This window comes from Argopecten irradians, chromosome 8, assembly GCF_041381155.1.
Source record: "Argopecten irradians isolate NY chromosome 8, Ai_NY, whole genome shotgun sequence".
Taxonomy (NCBI): domain Eukaryota; kingdom Metazoa; phylum Mollusca; class Bivalvia; order Pectinida; family Pectinidae; genus Argopecten; species Argopecten irradians.
In genome coordinates this window covers 17,037,089-17,060,027 of record NC_091141.1, presented here as the reverse complement: position 1 = coordinate 17,060,027, position 22,939 = coordinate 17,037,089, and the positions used below count along the sequence as shown (strand labels likewise).

The 22,939-nt window shown below is 35.6% G+C and overlaps 2 protein-coding genes across 2 annotated transcripts; one reads left to right on the top strand and one right to left on the bottom strand.

Annotated features, from left to right (window-relative positions):
* Positions 1 to 2,490: 2,490 nt before the first annotated feature.
* LOC138329753 (low molecular weight phosphotyrosine protein phosphatase-like) lies at positions 2,491 to 9,458 on the bottom strand. Its single transcript, XM_069277042.1, has 6 exons — positions 9,233 to 9,458; positions 7,353 to 7,426; positions 4,794 to 4,910; positions 3,926 to 3,987; positions 3,310 to 3,412; positions 2,491 to 2,544 (listed from the first exon to the last, which is right to left on the bottom strand). The coding sequence occupies exons 1-6, from the start codon at positions 9,276 to 9,278 to the stop codon at positions 2,491 to 2,493; spliced, it is 456 nt and encodes a 151-aa protein (XP_069133143.1). The 5' UTR covers positions 9,279 to 9,458.
* Positions 9,459 to 9,711: 253 nt separating this feature from the next.
* LOC138329524 (Rieske domain-containing protein-like) lies at positions 9,712 to 15,587 on the top strand. Its single transcript, XM_069276567.1, has 3 exons — positions 9,712 to 9,871; positions 11,490 to 11,675; positions 12,894 to 15,587. Exons 1-3 carry the CDS (start codon positions 9,823 to 9,825, stop codon positions 13,124 to 13,126), a joined length of 468 nt encoding a protein of 155 aa, XP_069132668.1. The 5' UTR covers positions 9,712 to 9,822; the 3' UTR covers positions 13,127 to 15,587.
* Positions 15,588 to 22,939: the final 7,352 nt, after the last annotated feature.

Sequence of the window (22,939 nt, the reverse complement as noted above, 5' to 3'; positions counted from 1 at the left end):
CACCGGAAAACCAAGTTGCATCAAGACGACATCGGCGATACCCGTATTAAGATCAGAACCTCTGAGCCATATCACATGGTCAATATCAGCAATATCCGTACAGATAGGAATAGAACGGAACAGTTTGGACACTTCCGAGCTATTTTAAATGTGTACACGTTAAAAATCAATCTTTTAATTTAATTGTTTATTAACTTTGTGAATACGAACTTTACAAAAGTCCGTAAATATCGAAAGTTTAAAACTTAGAGAGGCAGAGAAAAATATGTAAAAAAAATATGCCAAAAATACAAAAGGTAACAGACAAAACAACTTTAATATCAATATATTAAAATGTAACATAATATAAAAGTTGTTAATATATAAATGAATATAATTGGAATAAATATGCCATGTGTTGTTTTCATGTATACCCTTTTATTTTAAAACAAGGTTGAAAAAAATCTTTCTACTTCAGGAACTTCCGAAATTGTCATTGTAAAATTTGTTTATATTCTGCTTATAATAATTTATGATGCCTTGTATGAAATCACTTTTATACAACCTTACATACAATAAAACAATGTTTGAAATTACACATTTGTTGTTATGTACTGCTACAAGTACAATTAATATATTGCTTATCAAATAAATGCTTGTCATAGAACTAAAGGCTCCAATTAATTTCTATATATGACGGGCATCTATACTTACTCAAACTAATTGCTTTTTTTATATTGAGATATCTGATAAAAGATATGGTGTCTTTCTGTATTACAGAGTTATCTACTCTTTCGGGATGGCGTCAATTATTACATCATAAGTTTATGTGAGGAAATAATGTTGTTTTCTTGTTGACTTTACATTAAAAAAACCAAGATGTCACAATCGATAACAAGGGCAGATAACTCTGTATGTAACATGTAAATTCTGGTTACTTTAGTCGTGCATACTTAAAGTATTTCTTGTTTGGTAGATCAAGAGATTAATGGCCTAACTGTAATTTGGCTTCTTCTCTTTTGTGATTAATTTACCTTTAATAACTCAAATTTAATACATAATAACTCATAACTATGCTAACATATAACACATACAATATAAAATCACATGTACCACGTAATATAAAAAGAAACTCATTAAGAAATAGAATTCTTATCACAGCATTGTAAAAGTTTTTTTTTAAAGTTAAATTTGCATACACATAATTTTGAGGAAATACATGTAGGCTACCATATATCTACTGTATTGTCAATAATTTTGAAGAATGTTATATTCTGAAATACATTAATTACAGGTTCTATGTCTTTCCTGAGTAATTCCTTAAATGTGTGGAGAAACAAAAAGATGGTAATGAAATTAATAGGAAATAATATATTATCTAATCATTTGGATCCCAACTGTCCTCTAAATGACAGCATTAACAAAAATCTTTTTTTGATATACAGTATTGGCTCCTGTCTATTATCCTGATTCCTATCTATTCCAGTATAATTGTATGGATTTTTCCTTTTCATAATTAATTGATATTAAAGTGAACAGTCGGGCAAGGATGGCTAAAGTCGGTAAAAATGGTGTGAATGTATCCAGTATAATTTCTTATGAAATGGAAAAATAAAAATCTCTCATCAAAAGCTGTCTGCGTACGAAGAAATTAATTTAAAGTATGGGAATTCTAAAACGTCCTCCCGGCACACTATGTCCGTGGTTACATTTCCACACAGCCTCGCTTTCAATGCTTTCAACTTTTCTTTACTTTAATGGTCAGAACTGGGAAACTAAGCAGAACTTGACAGTCGTATTAATATGTGAGAACTTTTGGAAGGCCAATGAACGCATTTAGACTGGTTTTCTTTGCCCGACTATTCACTTTAAGTAAAACATGTATAATCTGAAAAATTGGCAATAAATTCCTAACATGCTGTTTCAATGACATCTGGTTTTGACAAGTTACACTGTACTCTTTTCAAGACAGTTTGCGAGACAAACAGCGGTCCTAATTAATCCACATCATCATAAAGAGGTCCTAATTAATCCACATCATCATAAAGAGGTCCTAATTAATCCACATCATCATAAAGAGGTCCTAATTAATCCACATCATCATAAAGAGGTCCTAATTAATCCACATCATCATAAAGAGGTCCTTATTAATCCACATCATCATAAAGAGGTCCTTATTAATCCACATCATCATAAAGAGGTCCTAATTAATCCACATCATCATAAAGAGGTCCTTATTAATCCACATCATCATAAAGAGGTCCTAATTAATCCACATCATCATCATTAAAGAGGTCCTAATTAATCCACATCATCATAGCCCTAATCCACATCATCATAAAGAGCCAAAGTTCTTATTAATCCACATCATCATAAAGAGGTCCTTATTAATCCACATCATCATAAAGAGGTCCCTAATTTAATGACCACAGTAATCTTCATCATCAGAAGAGACCCTAATTAATCCACATCGTCATAAAGAGGTCCTTGAAGGGTTGCTACTGAGAAATCCTAAACAGGCAGCGTAACATCTCTTGTACACTGTATGGAATATTGACTGATGCTCTGAAAACAGAAGGTAAACATCAATTATATAGAATTTAAAGTAAATCATTATGAGCAATGTTGGTAATTTTATTGTCCATATTTTCCAAAGTTAGTTTAAATAAAATCCTCAATTGTATTGATTTATATATGTATTTTTTTTACAGAGGTATATGCACATACTTATACCATGGAAATTTACATGAGAAAGAAATTTACATTAGGGGTGGAGAGACAACAAACATTTGAAATTAAATTGATTTCTCAGCAATAGCAAAAGCAAAACTTCAACAGTTAAAATCCAAAGAAGTCATAGGCCATTTCACCTAACCTATCTGTCAATTTGTAAGGAGGAAGGTATGTGAGAGATTTAAGAAAAGTCTGCAAGGAAGTTTTTTTAGAAAGATAAATGATTATCTAGGCAAGCATGTAATATGGACCAAGGAAGACATGTAATTTTGTCTTTCAGCAGATGATGACATGTTTAAAATTTCCTGAGGTCGGGGAGGAGTATGTAACCCCACTAAATACTTATAGCCATGCTACAATGGCACCCCTACAGGGACACATGGGAGATAATCAGCCATGCCCCACAAGTATCACTGTTCACCAGAGATTATGTCTATATACATGTAAATCCTGAACTCTATTACATGGTATAATGCAGGAGAATCCTCAGAAGGCATGCATTTGATCATGAATTCATGTATTTGCAAATTTGAAAATAACAAAAGACTTGAAATATTGTATATGTGGAAAAAAGGTGTTTACAGTAAATGTACTTACACAATATGGATCTGGGATGACGGGATCGTTAGCTGATGAATCAAAACTTCCAAGTAAGCCAATTTGGGCTTTAGAGTCTGGTGGTTTAATGGATAGCAAGTCACTGAAATAATCAAACACTTTCATGTATACATAGGAATGTTAGGGTACATATGTTCATAACAAAACATAATTTAAAAACCAGTCTTTTTTAAAACCATTTTAAAATTTAGTTAAAATGTGCATTAAAATCTGGATTTACTGTATATCATAAATAAGCTGATTGTAATTAAAGTTAGAGTATTTCTTATTAATGTAACCTATCAATCATAATTGTTAACAGTATTGTGGAATGTGTAAATATTTTTTTGTTTTATCTGGTAATTTCATATTTTGCTTTATGTTTATGTGGAAAAGAATTAAGCACTACTGTTTTGTCCCTTTGTTGAGGGCATCATATAGGAGAAACACGTTTGGAAAAAACAACCTTTAAGTAAAATTATGAATAAAACTCATACGAGTAAAGAAGAAAGTATACATTAAACAGGAAACATTTAAGAATACTAATTATATGCAAGATGTGACACAAAATCACAAACTACATGTATATCAAGGACTTAATGATGGATCAGCTTACCTTATATTATATTCATCCATTCCAAGTATGAAGTCAAATCGAAAGAAATCCTCTTTAGTAATCTGTCATAATGAAAAAAAAAAAGGAAATGAATATGGTAAATAAATTTGTAAACGTAAAATAAGATTTTTTGGCTTCATACTTACGAAAAAAAAAAGGTTTGAAGATTATGAATGAATTATGGTCAAGTCATTGATTTAATCAACCTCATTAGCTATTTACTCCAGCTCGTAACGTAACATATTCAATAGAGAAATTGTGGGCCTCATGGTTGAATTGTCATTGAAATGAAAAAGAGCATGTGATTCTACATTAACAGGCTGGGTGGGGGGGGGGGGGGGGTCGGAGGTTTACATGGATTCATGTGAGGTAGACTATATGGTTTACCCTGGTATATAAAATTGATTTAAATAAATTATGATCAAAATTCACTCTTTCATTATGATTACATGTACAAAAAACAAAGATGTTGATGCATGACAGGCAGTTGACGATAGATATAGAGCTATAGTGGAGTTTCCTTGGATGCTGCTCTGGTAAACCTACGCCCTGTTACATCATCTTGATGTTGTAAAAAGTAGATTCATGAAGAGGTGTGAAGATCAAGATGTGTTTATCTATCTGAGTTTGCGTTGAATCTACCCATATATCATTTTCAAGAACAGAAAAAGAAATGGATCCACTTTTTTTCTGAAAGTCCTTTCCAATTACATGTACATAAGAGGACCCCATTTATGGAACATCCAGTGCAAAGCCTGACTATGATATTATGATATTATACAATGATTTAATGGAAAATACAATTCTGGGTTTATGAAAATAGCACTAATCTCTATAACACTTACAAGGTAACAGTTTATAAACTTACTTGTCGTGCAACATGATGAAAAGGGTCAATGTCATTTTCCTTCAATACCGCCTGTGTTCTTTTATCGATTGGGTTGCCCACTTGCCAGTGCATGATGGCAGCACTATCTACATGATACTGCAGAAATATCAGAATGAAGACAAAAATTACAATCAATTCACTGGTAGTTGGGAATAAAAATGGCCCATAAAAAAACATCAATGCACTTATGAATTATAAACAAGAGGCCCAGAGGGCCTGTATCGCTCACCTGGTTTTTTGTTAGTAATTATCACAAGACTCAGACAATTAGAAAAATAAGCAAAATTGACTCCCAAAGTTTAATTTTGAATCACAACCATACAATGATGCTATTGATACCATACAAATATGCTATCCAATACATAGGTTCAGAGACAAAGCAATTTATATGAAAATAGTAGCCTAATTGACCTTTTGACCTCGCATCTATTGCCGTCTAAGGCCCTGGGGGTCAGCCCTATCATTTGTACAATTTCAAATCCCAACCCTATAAGGATGCTACCATTGCATTATAAGTGCTCTTCCATTCTTAGTTGCAGAGAAGAAGTCGTTTATATGGAAATAGCTAAATTGACCCCTTTTGACCCCACCCTTCAGGCCCCCGGGGGTCAGCCCCATCATTTGCAAAATTTTGAATTCAAACCCTATAAGGATGTAACCATTGCATTATGAGCGTAATCCCATGTTAAGTTGCAGAGAAAAAGTTATTTATATGGAAATTGACCACTTTTGACCCCGCCCCTCAGGCCCCCGGGGGGTCAGCCCTATCATTTGCACAATTTTGAATTCCCACACTATAAGGATACTACCATTGTATTATGGGTGCTATAACGTGCTTAGTTTCAGAGAAGAAGTCGTTTATATGGAAATAGCCAAATTGGCCCCTTTTGACCCCGCCCCTCAGGCCCCCTGGGGGTCAGCCCCATCATTTGTACAATTTTGAATCCCCATCCTATAAGGATGCTACCATTGCATTATGGGTGCTATCCCATGCTTGGTTTCAGAGAAGAAGTCGTTTATATGGAAATAGCCAAATTGAACCCTTTTGACCCCGCCCCTCAGGCCCCCCGGGGGTCAGCCACATCATTTGTACAATTTTGAATCCCCAACCTATAAAGATACTACCATTGCATTATGGGTGCTATCTCATGCTTAGTTTCAGAGAAGAAGTCGTTTATATGGAAATAGCCAAATTGACCCCATTTGACCCCGCCCCTCAGGCCCCCGGGGGTCTGCCCCATCATTTGTACAATTAATCCCCACCCTATAAGGATGCTACCATTGCATTATGGGTGCTATCCCATGCTTGGTTTCAGAGAAGAAGTCGTTTATATGGAAATAGCCAAATTGACCCCTTTTGACCCCGCCCCTCAGGCCCCCGGGGGGTCAGCCACATCATTTGTACAATTTTTAATCCCTACCCTATAACGATACTACCATTGCATTATGAGTGCTATCTCATGCTTAGTTTCAGAGAAGAAGTCGTTTATATGGAAATAGCCAAATTGACCCCATTTGACCCCGCCCCTCAGGCCCCCGGGGGGTCAGCCCCATCATTTGTACAATTTTGAATCCCCACCCTATAAGGATGCTACCATTGCATTATGGGTGCTATCCCATGCTTGGTTTCAGAGAAGAAGTCGTTTATATGGAAATAGCCAAATGGACCCCATTTGACCCCGCCCCTCAGGCCCCCGGGGGGTCAGCCCCATCATTTGTACAATTTTGAATCCCCACCCTATAAGGATGCTACCATTGCATTATGGGTGCTATCCCATGCTTGGTTTCAGAGAAGAAGTCGTTTATATGGAAATAGCCAAATTGACCCCTTTTGGCCCCGCCCCTCAGGCCCCTGGGGGGTCAGCCCCATCATTTGTACAATTTTCAGTTAGTAGCCCATAAGGATGCTACCAGCCAAATTTTGTTGAAATCCGACCAGCGGTTATGGAGAAGAAGTCGATTGTTGACGGACGGACGGACGGACGACGACGGACGACGGACGACGGACGACGGACGACGGACGACGGACGCCGGACGCCGGACGCCACGGTATGGCATAAGCTCACCTTGGTCCTTCGGACCAGGTGAGCTAAAAACTATAGTAAGTTATTAGAGGCAAGTAAGGTAAATTAGGAAATATTCAAATCACTACATTCTCTTGAAAAATGAAGAATAGTTGACAATTATCCAATATAGACAATTATAATCTAAAAGAAGGAAACAAAGTAAAAGTGCAAAATTGACGGTCTGCATTTCTAATTTGAAATCACAATTTTTATGACAGAGCAATTACTAAATTTTTGTCTTTTTGTAACAACTAAAAGAGGAGAAAATGTTATGTAATGCCAGTCTGGACTTGCACACAGGACCTCCAAACTAACACCAGCTGGATGTTCTACCATATGAGCTAACAGCTGGTTGCCAATATTCATCCCAGTCTATTCCTGTGTCATTTTAATAGAAAAATGCATGTATTGGGATTGATCTGTATCAACTTGATTATGGGACATCTATTATTTAATGTTCCAGTAACCTCACCTTAGCTGTAAGGCCCTTTTCCTTCAATAGATGACGTAGAATTCCCTCAGCCATGGTTGATCTACATGTATTGCCTACAAATATAAATCATAATATCATCAAATATTACAAGAAAGGATTGATGAAAAAAAAAATCAACCCATTAGTCTCTCAGTGACAGATACTGATGTTTTTTGGGGCTTTGCAGGAATAACCCCCCCCCCCCCCCCACCCTTCTAGTAATTTGGAAATTTTGTACACCACCTTTTATATTTCTGGTATACTTTCAAATACATTACATAGTATTATAGTATTTAAACCATATACATCAAATTTGTTGTACGGCTGTGAAATAACTTTATTAAGTACCGTGTTCGACCCAATAAGCGCCCAGGGCGTATACAAATTGAAAAGAATGTAAAGGTGCTAATAGGACTAAATTGTATTGGAAATCTATACATTTTTCTGTAGTTTTGGTCTTTATTTATGCCTGGGCAATTGAAATTGAGGCCTCGAAAATGCCGACGGGCGCTAAAGGGACATGCATGGGCGCTTATTAGGTCAAATACGGTATTCAAAATGTTGTAAAACACAAAAATTCAAACAATTCACATTCCTTTAGACAAATCTCTGCTACAAATGACACATACAAATATTAATTCTTCCCACAAACAATAACAAATGGAATCTCCTCCCGTTAGCAGCAGTACAATGCACCACACTTGAGGAAATCAAGGAACATATTTGACTCACATAGCCCTTGAAGCCCTCATGCACTAGAACAAATAATCATACCCTGCCTCCACTCATTCTCTGACGATAACAATCTGTCAGAAATTGTCTGTTCATCGTTCAGAGATAAGTCATTGCAGATACTCATGCGCTAGTTTTGCACAAATTTTTATCTATTATAAAAAAATATCACAAATTTAATCCCTTCACACCCTTGCACAGCCTTTGATGTAGCTTGCGGGTGCGAGGGTTATCATCTTACTTTCTGAAGCGTGCTGTCATTTCATGAGCTGTCATATTTTTTTAACGAAAATTTATGACATTTCTTCTAAATCTTTCGTCTTTAAACTTTACATTGGTGTTTCGTTTGACTAGATAAGACAAGTATTTGTTGAGAAAAATGTTTTTTTTATTCCTGGTTCATAGGTGTCTCGCGTGGTGTTCAGAAGTGTAAAGAGACAGTGACGAATCCTTCTCACTTATAAGTCTTTGGTTTCTGGTATACATTTATTTAGTTAGTCATAATTGGAGATATCACTATTATATACTTGTATAAATCAAGGACGTACATGAGAAGGATAAGTCACACTGGGTTTTGGGGAAGTCCGAGGCAGGCGCTTTTGTGTTTGTGCACTGACCGTGACGTTGGGCGACGACTGATTTTCCTTTGATATCCGCCGGCGCAGCCTTTGATGTAGCTTGCGGGTGCGAGGGTTACCGTCTTACTTTCTGAAGCGGTACTGTCATTTCATGAGCTGTCAATTTTTTTTAACGAAAATTTAAGACATATCCCCTAAATATTCCGTCTTTAAAGCAAGTTATAAACGTCGTGAAATTTAATAAACTCTACAATGGTGTTTCGTTTGACTCGATAAGACAAGTATTTGTTGAGAAAAACGGTTTTTATTCCCGGTTCATAGGCGTCTCGCGTGGTGTTTAGTAATGTAAAGGGACAGACACGAATCCTTCTCACTTATAAATCCTTGTATAAATTTAGACCAAAATGTGATGACTCGAATATCCACGGATCCACGGATATTTCTAGAATTATATTAAACCGAGTTTCCTGCAGTTCATGTATACCACCTTTTTGTATATATCTGTATAGGTAAATATATAATATACGGTTACCGGTACAAGTATTTCTACTTTCGCTTTCCAGTCATTACCCATGCAGACAAATAGCACACCGCATTTCTCGTCTTTTTCATCCATTTCTCAGAATCTAATAAAAGGAACGGATCCACCAAGTGTGTGAGTTAACTGCTAACGGTATCAATGGGTGTCGATCAGTCTGGTCATGACATTTGTTTACTTAATTGAAATATATAGCTTTCCCGCGACCCAGATGTGTGGAACAGGTGCGCGGTCGAGTGGATGTTTGAAATTGCACACGCTCTGTAAACCAATACAAGGATGTAGGCTTAGGCCTACCAACTCACTGAACAGGCTCATTGGAATGTTTCCATGGTTAATTATGAAATTAATTTTCATCTAGGCCTCGTTTTTCAAGTTGTTGTATGGATGCATCCTTATGTTTTTGTGCAGTTGGTAAAATTGTAATAAAATAAGAAGTATAATATCATGCGTTCAAGTAAAACCGCAACGCTGGTGTCCCTTTTTAAAAGTAAATGGTTACAGTGTGTGTCTTATCAAGTAACCTCGACCTTTCACCCAAGTTGTAAACAGAGAAAGATGAGAAAATGAAAGTTCCGTGTCATCAGATTCCCGTACACGATGAAATTTTCCAAAGATCAAGATGACGGAAAACAAACTTTTCTTTCCAGTAAAGGAGGTTACATATGAAGGTAACAAGGCGGACTCGGGCTAACCGTTATAATCTAACAGACAAGTGTAGTTCTAAATCTATCCTCGACTTGTAGAGTCGAGAAGGAATTCCAGTATTCACTATTGGGATTAGTGAAGTAGATGCAAGCAAACATCTTACACAAATACCCATGATTTTGGTACACAGAAAATCCATCACAAGTAACTTCTACGGCTTTTTGATAAAATTGTTGTAGGGGCGATAACCCGGCCATAGCTAAAAGTCACTGTAATATAAATTTAAGGCAAAGCCTCAGAAGAGGATTATAACATCATAACTTTATATTGTCTACATTTTTCTACGAGATTAACAATAAAATATATTTCATTAACATGCACTGGATATCAATAGTTAGAAAGAATTCGAAATAATCCAAATGGAATATATATAACAGTTATATTAAATTCAATTTACTTCAATCTTGTTTTATCAGATGCGGAGAAAAATTTGCAATATGCCATGTTATCAAAAATACGCGGGAATGAGTGCCCTCATCTTTGGCGTCAGGTTGAGAATACACAGGGTATATTATTTGACCAGTACATTTATTGCGTTGTTCTTGTATATGTGTAAGTTAAAACATCTTACAGTAATTTTTATAGTGTATCCCGATGACACGCTTCGTCTAGTACAGAAAATTTCAAATCTGTCGTGCTGATACAACGAGAATTAAAACATGGCTGCCTACATGGATGCGCGAGACTTTTCCAACGGGACACAATTTCAAAGTCCAAGGGATACTGGAATGTATTGGAATCCCTATGCTTACACGTACACATGTTATGGTTAAAAGAGCTTCGCTCTACGCAGCCTTTTTGCTGCGCAGAGAACTGCGCTCTTATCATGATATAATTGTACTACAACAATGTAAGAGGTTAACACGACGAGATACTTATTAACATTGTGTCGTTGACATATCCACCCAATGTAATCAGGGTGGAATCAGACCTCATAAATGTGTAGGACTACAATACATGTAGGTACATATTTTTGCTAGATATGTTATTGTATCATGATAAAACAATACACTAGTATTTGTGTACAGTGATTGGATTAAAGGACGAATAATCATATGTACCCTAGCTACCTCCACTCTGTTAATGACGACCAATCTGTCAAAAATCTGTGCAGAGGAAAATACATCCTCGATATTCCAGGGGCTACTATCACTGACATAACCACTCCAAACTTCACTAGAGGGTATTTATTCACCCATGGACCATTTTATAGTAAAACTGGAGGTAGTGTAGGAGAAAAAAACACAGGCCTGCAATGACTTTCTTTGATGATTACGTCTAGAGAGTGACGCCCAACACAGTCAACCACACAGTGTTGATTCTTTTGATGTACATCAAAGGACCACATTACCTGTGTGTTCTTTTGCCATCAGTTTTGCTATGACTATTCGTAATCCAGGGATGGATATTGCGTCAGTGATAGTAACCCCTGGAGTATCGAGAATGGAGGAAATAGTGATAGAATTGTTACAGAAGATGTTTTTCATTGATATGTCACTATGTACATATATACAGGTATTCCATTTTTCTAATGTATTCTCCTTTCATACTTCATTTATTTACCCTACATCTTTATTGTAGAGCTGTTTGACTGGGCTGTCCCAGGTCAGAGATACAAAACATCTTCAGTGGCAGTTCCACAGAAGAATGGTCTCTTTCGACAAAACAGCCACACTGGTAGTTTGGTGGAATGCAACAAAATGAAAATTGCCCTGTTCAGACATGGAGAGCAAGTGTTTGCTGTAAATGAGAAATGTCCACATGCAGGTATGTATGTCAAGAGGAAACCCTCCATTGGGCTATAAAATGTGTACAATTGTTCAATAAACACATACTGTATTTGACCCAATAAGCGCCCAGGGCGTTTAAAAAATTGAAAAAGTGCTTATAAGATGAAATCATTGCAAATCTATACAGTTTGTGGTCTTAATTTATGCATGGGCAATTGAAATCATGGCCTAAAAAATGGGGAGGGGCGCTTATAGGGACATGGGCGCTTATTGGGTCGAATACGGTATGTTACATTAGCTATAGTACCAAAATGAAAATACCAATGTGGATTTTTATATACATGCTTATTTTTTTGTATTGGCTATAGTTTTTTTAGCCTTTTTGTTTGATGTACATCTATAAAGGTCAATCTGATTGAAATACAGATCCTTATAACCACTCCGTTAAATAGAGGATCTGACAAAATCCCATAGGGGGTCACGTCCAGATGACCTTTATACCACGTGGGATTCATACCAAATCCTTTTTCTACACCTTGCTACATCAATTGAAAACGATATTTCGTCGCAGTAGACATACACAATAAGCTTTGTTGTGCTCTTTGGGCGAGATGACTACCTAAACCAAAATAATTCTGACAGTTTTTCAAACAATTTAGTCCTTTGAAATTCACTGTCAAAATTTTGCAAGTAGCAATTTGATTGGCCATTTTCAAAGGTCACCTGGACATGACCCCTAATGGGATTTTCTCAGATCCTCTTATCAAACGTAGTGATAATAAGGATCTGTATTTTAATCAGATTGCTATAAAGGTGAACAAATGATAACATTTGCTTTACATTAAATGTCATAAGAATATTTTTTGAAAATTACCCTTGAGATGGTAATTACAGACTAACAGTATTTTGTAAAATTCTACATGTACAGTACATAATGATCATTAAATGAACAAACCCTATTTATTCTGTTCCAACCAATTTTGAAATTGTCATTTACAGTAGTGACAAAGTGGAAAAGTTTACCATACATGATACATTTCCTTTTCTTTTAGTTTAAAACCCACATGGGTCAGTTGCCAGGTGCTGACCATAAGTTTGTGATTTTTCTCCGAGTACTCTGGCTTTCCTTCACCTACTACAGCTGGCAAACACTTTGATAACCCTGGCTTAGGAAAACTATAATTCATAACTTACCAAACCATCACATGCCCTTTTGATTATATGTACATGTATATATAATTTCTGTATTTCTCAGGAGGTCCTCTACATTTGGGTGATATAGAGGACATATCAGATGGAGGAGGTTTGTGTGTCCGCTGTCCTTGGCACAGTTGGCGGTTTGACCTGAACACGGGGAAGGTTACCATGCCACGAGGGCGTAATGTATCCACAGTTGTCTACCCTGTCAAAGTAGACAGCAGAGGTGTCATCTCTATAGGGTTTGACAAATTCGCAGACAGCTATTTTTCTGTGGAAGAGGACTTTTGATTTTTAATATGCATTTACCTTCATAAAACTTGTCTCCTCATTTTAATTTTATGTACTGGTACTGTTTTCGTTTTTTGTTTGTTTTTCGTTTTTTATTTTTTGTTAAATTAGTTATTGTTTTGTATTTTGCTGACATACTACATGTATTTCATTTAGATTTTAACTAAAATTGCATAACTGACCTTTTAAACTCAAACTAATTTTTTTGTTCTAATAATATTGTTTATAAATGTGTTCATGCTTTTTAAAAGATGGTGTAATTTTAATGATTTGGTATTGACTTTTAAACAAAATCTTAATTAATTGTAAACATGCATGTTGGTTTTCAGTTAGATTTTCACCAAGATTGTCTTAATTTCTGTTTGTTTTTAAGATTGTATTCTTTTTTTTTTAAGTTTATTTTAACAGATTTATATGTAATCAAATTTATGCAAATTGACCAAAAGTATTGCTACTATAATTATTGTTCAGAATTTACATTATATATGTATATATTGAAACATACCGGTAGATAGTAGTATATTGTAAGAGCTTGTTAGGTAAAATTATACTGTTGTTATTGCTAATTAATACTGATATATATATATAGGGCAGATAATCAATAAGAACTAATTACATAATTTCACTTCAATTAATTATTAATTATATTTTGCTGTTAATTTTCTCATCATCTAGCTGGAACTGTCTTATAGTTAATAGTTATATATGTATACTAGTCTTCAGATCCTAAATAGTTATCTTAATCTTAGTACTGAATTGTCTCCCCTTAGTTTGAAACTTTGCCAAGAATCATACATGTCCAGTGAAAAAGATATTCAAGCCAAATTTTAGTGACAATTTTAATATCCCGGAGACTGGAAATCAATCTATATCTTATGTACATGTAGCTTTACATTCAAACTGTCTATACAGACTACCCAAGGAACAGAGGAAAATGGTCCTTATTGCCAGGTGTTCTTTATAGACAGGTTGAATTACCTAGACAAGTGGTCTTATTGTGTAGGTTTTACTGTATAATGGTGATGAGCACTGTACATGTTGTTTATGTTTTTTTTGTACTAAAATCTGTTAATTCCAAGTTTTCATACATGTCGTTCCTTATCTTAAGTTTGAAAAAAACCAATACCTATGAGTACTATTGTATTTCGGTGATGGATTGTCCCCAAAAGTTATATATTACTTTAATATTAAATTATAGTTATAAAAGGCTCTTGTTAATCTTGCATACGAAACAGTTGTAGTTGCCTGTCCTGTCTTAGCTATACAGTGGTATTAAATGGCTATAACAATAATTTATTGCTTTTTTAACATTTTTGCTGACCTCCCAGTCTTCCTGATATTCTGATATGTTCTGAGTAGTTATACAGAGATGTTTTCTTCAGTGTTCCTAAAGATAAAAACTAAGCGAACATTAGTTGTTTATTTTGTTGTTTTCTAGTCAAATTAATCAAATATCTACAAACATTTAGTGTGTTCAGATTTATTTTAAAGGGACGATTCATTCTACGAGAACATTAAAATTTGTATATATATCGGAAAACCCCCAGTTCTAATGCAAATTAGATCAGTCGGTTTTACTGTGATATGTCAGAAAATCCCATTGTTGTGAAATGCGTGTGAAATATTCAAACTCACTCGCTGTCCACCATTACACATTGTGGTCGAATATCTTGTATGCCGAACCCAGTCCCTTGCTCGTAGAGTAATGCTACTTTTGTCTAGAACAGCTCAAATCGCTCTGACAGAAGTGTGTTTACCTTATTAGGTGAATTGTCTTGCCTAAAAAATCATTATATCACCTCCACAGTGGTTATGTAGTTCATTTGTTTAACATGCGTGACTTTGGCTCGGATATTGGTACAGCGTACATATTGTACCTGCTTAATCGTATTGATCAACGATTTGTAATTACAACGGTATCAATTAAAATACTAAACAACGACGTGGAATTTGTCAATATCTTATGTTATATGTTTCATAAGAAATGTAGAACAATACATTTATGCCATATTTTGCTTCTTGGTTATGTAAAAGAATTAGCGTGAGTGAATTGTCCCTTTAAACTTGAATAGATTATCAGCAAATACAATGTATGTCGACTGATATTTGCCTTTATATGATATTAGATATTCAAAGATATCTGCTGGAAAAGACTGCTGATATTTGTGTCAGTAGAAAACTTGTATGTACTGGTCATGTTTATCTAGGCACTCATACATATATCATACATGTCAGCATGTAAAATTTTTATAAGATTGCAGACATTGACATTTTTAGCTCACCTGGCCCAAAGGGCCGGTGAGCTTATGTCATGGCGCGGCGTCCGTCGTCCGTCGTCCCGTCGTCCGTCGTCCGTCCGTCCGTCCGTCCGTCCGTCCGTCGTCCGTCTGTCCGTCAACAATTCCTTTAAATGGCTACTAGTCATAGAATTCTGCATGGATTGTAACCAAATTTGGCCACAAACATCCTTGGGGGAGGGGGACAGAACTTGTATAAATTTTGGCTCTGACCCCCTGGGGCAGGGAGGGCGGGGCCAATAGGGGAAAATAGAGGTAAATCCTTTAAATCGCTACTAGTCATAGAGTTCTGCATGGATTGTAACCAAATTTGGCCACAAACATCCTTGGGGAAGGGGGAAACAAATTAACATATGTATATAACATTTGTTTCTGACCCACGGCCGGGGGCAAGGGGGGCGGGGGCCGCAATAGGAGAAGCCTATTAGAGGGTAAATGACTCTTTCAATCAGCTACTTAGTCATCAGAGGTTCAGCAATGGATTGTAAACCAAAAGTTAGGGTGTCCACAAACATACCTGGGAGGAGGGTGGAACAAAATCATGATATAGTGAAATTATGCATCATGACCCCCACTGGGTGGGCAGGAGGCGGAGCGGGGGTCCTCACTAGAGGAGAAATATTCTATGACGGGGTATAATCGAACATAATAATGCGCTTCTATGTCTAGAGATGATAAGTACAGCATTTGAATATAGGTAACCAGGAAAATGGAGCCCACAAAAGACTATCCTGGGGGAAAGAGGGAATATTGGCGTGCCTAGGGGATAGACCCTTTGAATAAATTTACTGGCACTGAGCGGCGACCAGGGGACAGGGAGAGCTAGACGCCGAGCACCACATATGGGATAATTAATAGGTAACATCGACTATTCAAATCAGACTACCGTTGCTCGCAAAAAGAGGATGCTGCATGGATAGTAAACCTAATTTTGGGGCCACCAAAACCATCCTTGGGCGATAAGGGAAGAACAGATCTTGATAATAAATTTGGGAACATAGGCACAATCACGCGCCTACTGGGCAGGAGGGAGCATGGTCCCCATTGGGGAAATAGTAACGGATAAATCCATTATAAAAAGCTGTGGATCCATCTAATTGAAATACCTCCAGGAAGTTAACTGCATGCTGATAATGTAAGCCAAATATATGGCACAGTCAACCATTCCCTTTATGAGGAAGGGAAACAGAACTTGTATAAATTTTCGGGCTCATTATACCTGCCCCCCATTGGCAGAAGAGTGAAAGGCCCAATATGGGTAATATCGGAGGTAAATATTCAAATTCTTCAGAAAAGAAACAATGAACCTGTATTCAGAACATGACTTGGCATTACAAACCAGGTGAGCAGATACAGGCCCTCTGGGCCTCTTGTTCTAATAGTTTTCTGGTGTTCAAATATATTTATATGCACACAAATTGCAAAGACTGTGTCTATATGCATTTTATATTGTATCTTTTTTATCAAAAGCTTTAATTTAAAGTTTAAAACGGATGCGTTTTAAAAAAAAAAAAGTTTTTAAACTTTTTTATGCCCTCACCTTGTCTGAAGTACCACATGCCGGGGTGGGTGGGGAATGTGGGGTGGGGGGGGGGTGGAATATAGGATGGGGGGTGGGGGCGGGGGGGGGGGGGGGGAGTAGGTGAATGTGCATATTTATGCTATGCTTAGATGTGGGTGGCATGGCGTGTTGGGCGGAACAAGAATAACAGGGCTATTGTGGATTGGATCAGTAAAGTGTAAATGCAAAACTCAGTCATTCGTATATTCAAAGCAAACAGGCATGACAAATACGACTACATGGTAGGCGTTTAAGGGCTCAGTGATAGTGGTGTTATACAAATTGTACTATCACTAGCTGACGATGTGACAATACATCACTGATCCAGTGGGGTCTGGGCCAAACAGGGCTCAATAGATAGGTAATGGACTTTGAATAAACGCAGAGATTGTACCAGGCTTAATCAGGCATAATTCAAAATTGAGTTATGGGTCAGGATTGGGTTGGGGGTGACCGTCAGGATCAAAAGGGGTCAATTTGGCTATCAGGTGATCTTCACAGAAAAGACTTTTCTGAAAGAATTGGATAATACTTACGCTAAATTGCATTGGTTAATTTGGTAACATTCCAGTGTCAGAGGGATTCAAAATTGTACAAATGGTTGAGCTTAACCCTCAGCTGCCAGAGGGGTGGGACAAAAGGGGTCAATATGGCTATTTCCATATAAACAACTTCTCAGAAAATGAGTCTTGCATTGGTAGAATTCCTATGTTATAGGGCGTGAAAATTGTACAAAAGGTTAGGCTGACCCATCCTCGATACTCTACTGAGCGACGCCCCCAACCATAAGTCCACACAGCCAACCACAGTGTACCATTATACGGCTCTTTTGGTGTGCATCAAAGGACTAAATTATTCTTTTCTGTTGCCTCAAGTTTTCCAATGAGATAGTCCAGGGGTGTAGAGAGATCGTAAGTGATTGGAAACCTTAGAGTATTGAGGATAGAACTGGCCCCTCAGGGATGGACCAAAAGGGGTTGATAAGGCAATGACAATGACAATGAGACAATGAACTGAATTTTATAGTGCAGAGAATTATACATATCAATTTTACAATTAAGTCAATAAGTAGTATTTTCTTTTGCGCATGCATCTGTATATACAGTTACAGTATATATGTATGTTTCCAGATAAGATACAAAATAGTAGACACGATGGACACCAAATATTGTTTACCAATATATTGTGTTATTATAATAATAAATTTAATCAGTGAAATGAGCTCGTTTTCTGTTGCAAAATTGAATACAGTATGAAAATTAAAAGTGTTTTGTCTCTCGAAGTAATATCTAGACAGTAGTTTTGTTCTATTTGTACGAATAACTTCATTTTCACACTGAAACAGATAATGGAATTCGTCGCCCAACTCATTTTTGGCACATAAATTACATATTCTTTCCATTCTTGGTATATTTTGCCATCTGCTATCTTCAACTGGAAGCTTAACATTACATGTTCTGAAGTTACAATAAGCTACAGCCAGTTTAGGAGGGAGTTCAATAAGATATTTTTCTAGAATAAGATCTTGTTTATATAAATGTATACTATAATTTGTTCCTCCGTTTCGGTGAAACAAATACCCCTTGTCTCCAATTGTGTATGAATTTAGTTTTTAGTCTTTGGAAGACTGTAGTTTTTAACCAATTAACATTTTCAAATTCAAGAGAATCAAAAATATTTCCCAAATCAATTTCATTTAATATATAAAGTTTGTCCATTGGTGTATAAAATGGGTTAAAACTTTATTTAACTTGTTACTAAGCTTACTTTGTGTACCGTCCACTACTTTGGCCCAGAAACTGATCATTCTAACTTTTACACTCAGTGGGTATCTCCCAAGCTCACCATATATCATATACATTTGTAATTTAATGTTGAAGTTTTAACTTTCAAAATATGTTTACAATTTGAGATGTAGTCTCTCTAATAATTTGAAGTTACAATATCCCCAAACTTCACACCCATACAATATTATAAGACTCTTTCATATGTGGATATGAAGGATAGGGATATTCTACCTGAGGGTCACAAAATGTAGTAAAACCTGAGGCTTGCCAAGCGTTTTGCAACATTTTGTGATCCCGAGGGTATAATATCCCTATCCTCCATATCCACTTATGAAAGAGTATTTTTCTTTCATACCTCGACGTTTTATTGCAATTTTACAACTATAATATCCCGCCATTTTGAAATAAATTCAAGGAAATCCGCGGCTAGAGGTCAATTTTTCATACATGGAAAATAACGTGATATTTTCAACAAAAATTCCATTGTTTGCATCTTCTATAGTAAAACTAGTCAAGTTTGTGAAAAAAATGTTAGAATTTTACCTAGGAAATAGAAATTTTGTTGACGCTGTGACGTCACGAGGCTTTATTGCATGGGTAGCCATGCAATACAGCCTCAGGCGGCATGAGTTTATTGCCCTAGACCAGCCAGTATTTCACCCGTAGGTATGAAAGAAAACGGGGTTTATCACTTTATCAAAAATATCAAGTTTACAATTTATTTAAAGGTTATGTTCTCTGCATTTTGCTAAGGCACCATACATTGCTTTACAAGGCCTCCCTTGTATGTAATTCCTTAATATTTTTTGTGTAAATCCGTTTCTTGTAAAATAAACTCCTAGATACTTGAAATAATTTACTATTTCTATGCAATTTCCATTGTACACAAATAACAGGTTATCTGGTACATGGCCTCTACCTACTTTGAGGCGTCATCTGTTGGCATATTCATAGAAATTAGTCAATTGTTTTTGAAGTTCATCTGCTGTATCAGCCAGAAGTATGGTTTCATCTGCATATAATAGCACATTTAATTTTGAAAATATGTGTAGATCATTTTCTAATTTACTTGATATGTTTGACAAACCCGGACATCCGTTTTCAATAAAAAAAATTCCAAGTCATTTAAAAATATAGGGAACAAGAAAGGGGATAAATTTTCCCCTTGTCTTACACTAGCATTGCATGTGAAGATATTTGAAAATTCTCCATCTTTAATAATTTTGGCTTTAATATTATCATACATATTTATTATTACTCAGAAACATTTTCGATCAATATTATTTTTAAGTTTGTTCCATAAACCAAGCCTTCAAACACTAACAAAGGCTTTTTCGAAGTCAATGAATGCAGCATATAAGTTCCATTAATGAGTATAAAGAGAATATGTGATCAATAGTTGAGTAATTCCTTCGAAATCCAGCTTGGTTCTCCAGAATCAGTTCGACATGCTCTGCATATTTATTAAGTCTATCATTAATGATGGAGGTAAAAACTTTACTTAGACAGCTAACTAACGTAATCGGTCTATAATTTTTTAGCGTCGCACATATCACCTTTGTTTTTGAAAATTGGGATTATATTTCCCAAGAGCCATGTGTTTGGTACTTTGCCAGTATTAAAAATATGGTTGAATATCTTCACATACAATGGTACCATAATAATATATATAGGCGAATTAACTAAGCATTGGATAGCACTCATCTTGGATTTGTGGCATCCCAATCGAGTGGGAACTCATTGATTCAATTTAAGTCTTTTAATGATTGAGACAGCGTGATGTTTGTTGAGTGCATATGACGTGCATTACAAAATATGACAATGATATAATAATTTTGAATTTTTACAAGTGTATTGTATAACAAAATGAGCAGGTTTTTTTAAATGGATTCACAATACATAATTTATGTGGTTCTTCTTTACTGATACAGATTTCTTTCAATATCTCACTGCTTGTAAGTACTAACAGATATTTAGATTTATACTATAGAAATCTCTGGTACCAAATATATATGTAGCAAATATAGAACACTAGAATCTATAACATTTCTCATACTGATATTTTAAAGAAACTATCCAATTGTCTGATGGTGTTAAACGGATAATTACACCAACAGAATCAGAGGTGATTTGAGGGTCCTTATTTTTGACAAACTATAGGTAGCTTAGGTGAACACAGGTAAAAAAAGTGATAGTTCAAGTTCAAAGTTCAAATGTTTTATTAAAGTCTCGCCCTCAATTTTAAACATTACATAATAAATACAACAAAGTTTCTTTAAAATGAAGAGGCCATTCTATACAGAATTATGAGAGACTGTAATATATATACACATACAAGATATGAGAATAAAAACCTTAAAAATGATATGAATCAGTTATTATAAAATAAGTCTCGGCGTTTATCTAATATTTGTTTATAGGTTTTGGCACTATAACAACACATATCACTATTTTGGAGAATAAAAGATAATTTTTCTGTATCACAAAGTGTTGCAAAATCAGAATTTATGCTACAAGCCTTTAAAGTGTTAGTGTAATGCAAAATGATATTGAAATGAAGTAAGTAAAATAATCTGAAAATGAAGATGTCGAAAACCGCATGAAAATCGGTCCACTGGGGCCGATGATATGGCCTGTCGATCAACGCTGTTTGCACCTGCCGGTAAAAACCAATCAGCGTGTGGCAATTACAAATATGTGTGTAGTAGTACTCTAAAAATCAGTACTTCATTCCATATAAGATATAGTGCCACGGATTTTTTTCGGGACGCAATTAAATATTTTTTGTAATTTCAACTTGAAGTAAAATTAGAAGCTTTATCACCCTTACCGCCAATAAAAAGGTTTCAGCTTCTAATTTTACTTTTAGTTAAAACTATGAAAAATAATTAATCGCATTCCGGAAAAAGTCGGTGGCACTATATGCTATATGGAATGAAGTACTGATTGCTCATGCACCAAAGGCAAGATAAATTGTTTGATATATTTTTTTGTGTTAATTAGACATAATACACACGATTTAACGCCAATTATTGTTCTAGTGATGAATATCATTTATGCTCTGTCGGCGGTGGAGCATCTTTAAATAATAGTTATTTTGACTGAAATATCTCACTGACCAAAATATTACCCTTGCTTTCTATATGTATATAGAAAAATAACAAAACAAAAGTCCTTTCTATCATCACATGCGTCTTTTGTGGAATGGGTACATTTGTCCGCTAAACCTGCCTATATTATTAGGTTTTTTGCCTAATATATAGACTGTATATCAGGCAAAAAAACCTTACTAATATTGGCAAATTTAGCGCTGTATGGATACATATACATGTACAACATATATAACTGGATAAAAATAAAAAAGGCTCGATCAAGTTCTAAATTTGCACAAATGAATGATCATGAAACTTAAAAACATTCGATACTAGTGTGATCAAATTCAAACTACTATTAATTAAAAACCTATTATTGTTTTAAAATAATTGAGATATAAGTCTGTGTGATTTTTGTTTTAAATCTAGAGGCCACCTTCTTTATTTACACGAATAATCTTTAATATAAAGCTTTTAAAAGACCGTGCCTCGATGATAGACATTGGTCTGTATTTCTGTGTCAAACGTACATCATATACATTCGCATATCTTTGTAATTCAACCTAATTTAGACTGCCTTTTTCATTCAATGTTGTACTGTTTGAAAACAGTACGGCTGTTTTCTTTCCTTCATTGTTTGGAAATTGAGTACAAATTAATATAACTGTTTAAGTTTGATTGTTATATTTTGTATCAACATACATTGTTATGATACCACTTGATGTTTTAATGAACATTCGTGACTTAAAGTGAACAGTCGGGCAAGGATGGCTAAAGTCGGTAAAAATGGTGTGAATGTATCCAGTATAATTTCTTATGAAATGGAAAAATAAAATCTCTCGTCAAAATCTGTCTGCGTACGAAGAAATTATTTTAAAGTATGGAAATTCTAAAACGTCCTCCCGGCTCACTATGTCCGTGGTTACATTTCCACGCAGCCTCGCTTTCAATGCTTTCAACTTTTCTTTACTTTAATGGTCAGAACTGGGAAACTAAGCAGAACTTGACCGTCGTATTGATATGTGAGAACTTTTGGAAGGCCAATGAACGCATTTAGACTGGTTTTCTTTGCCCGA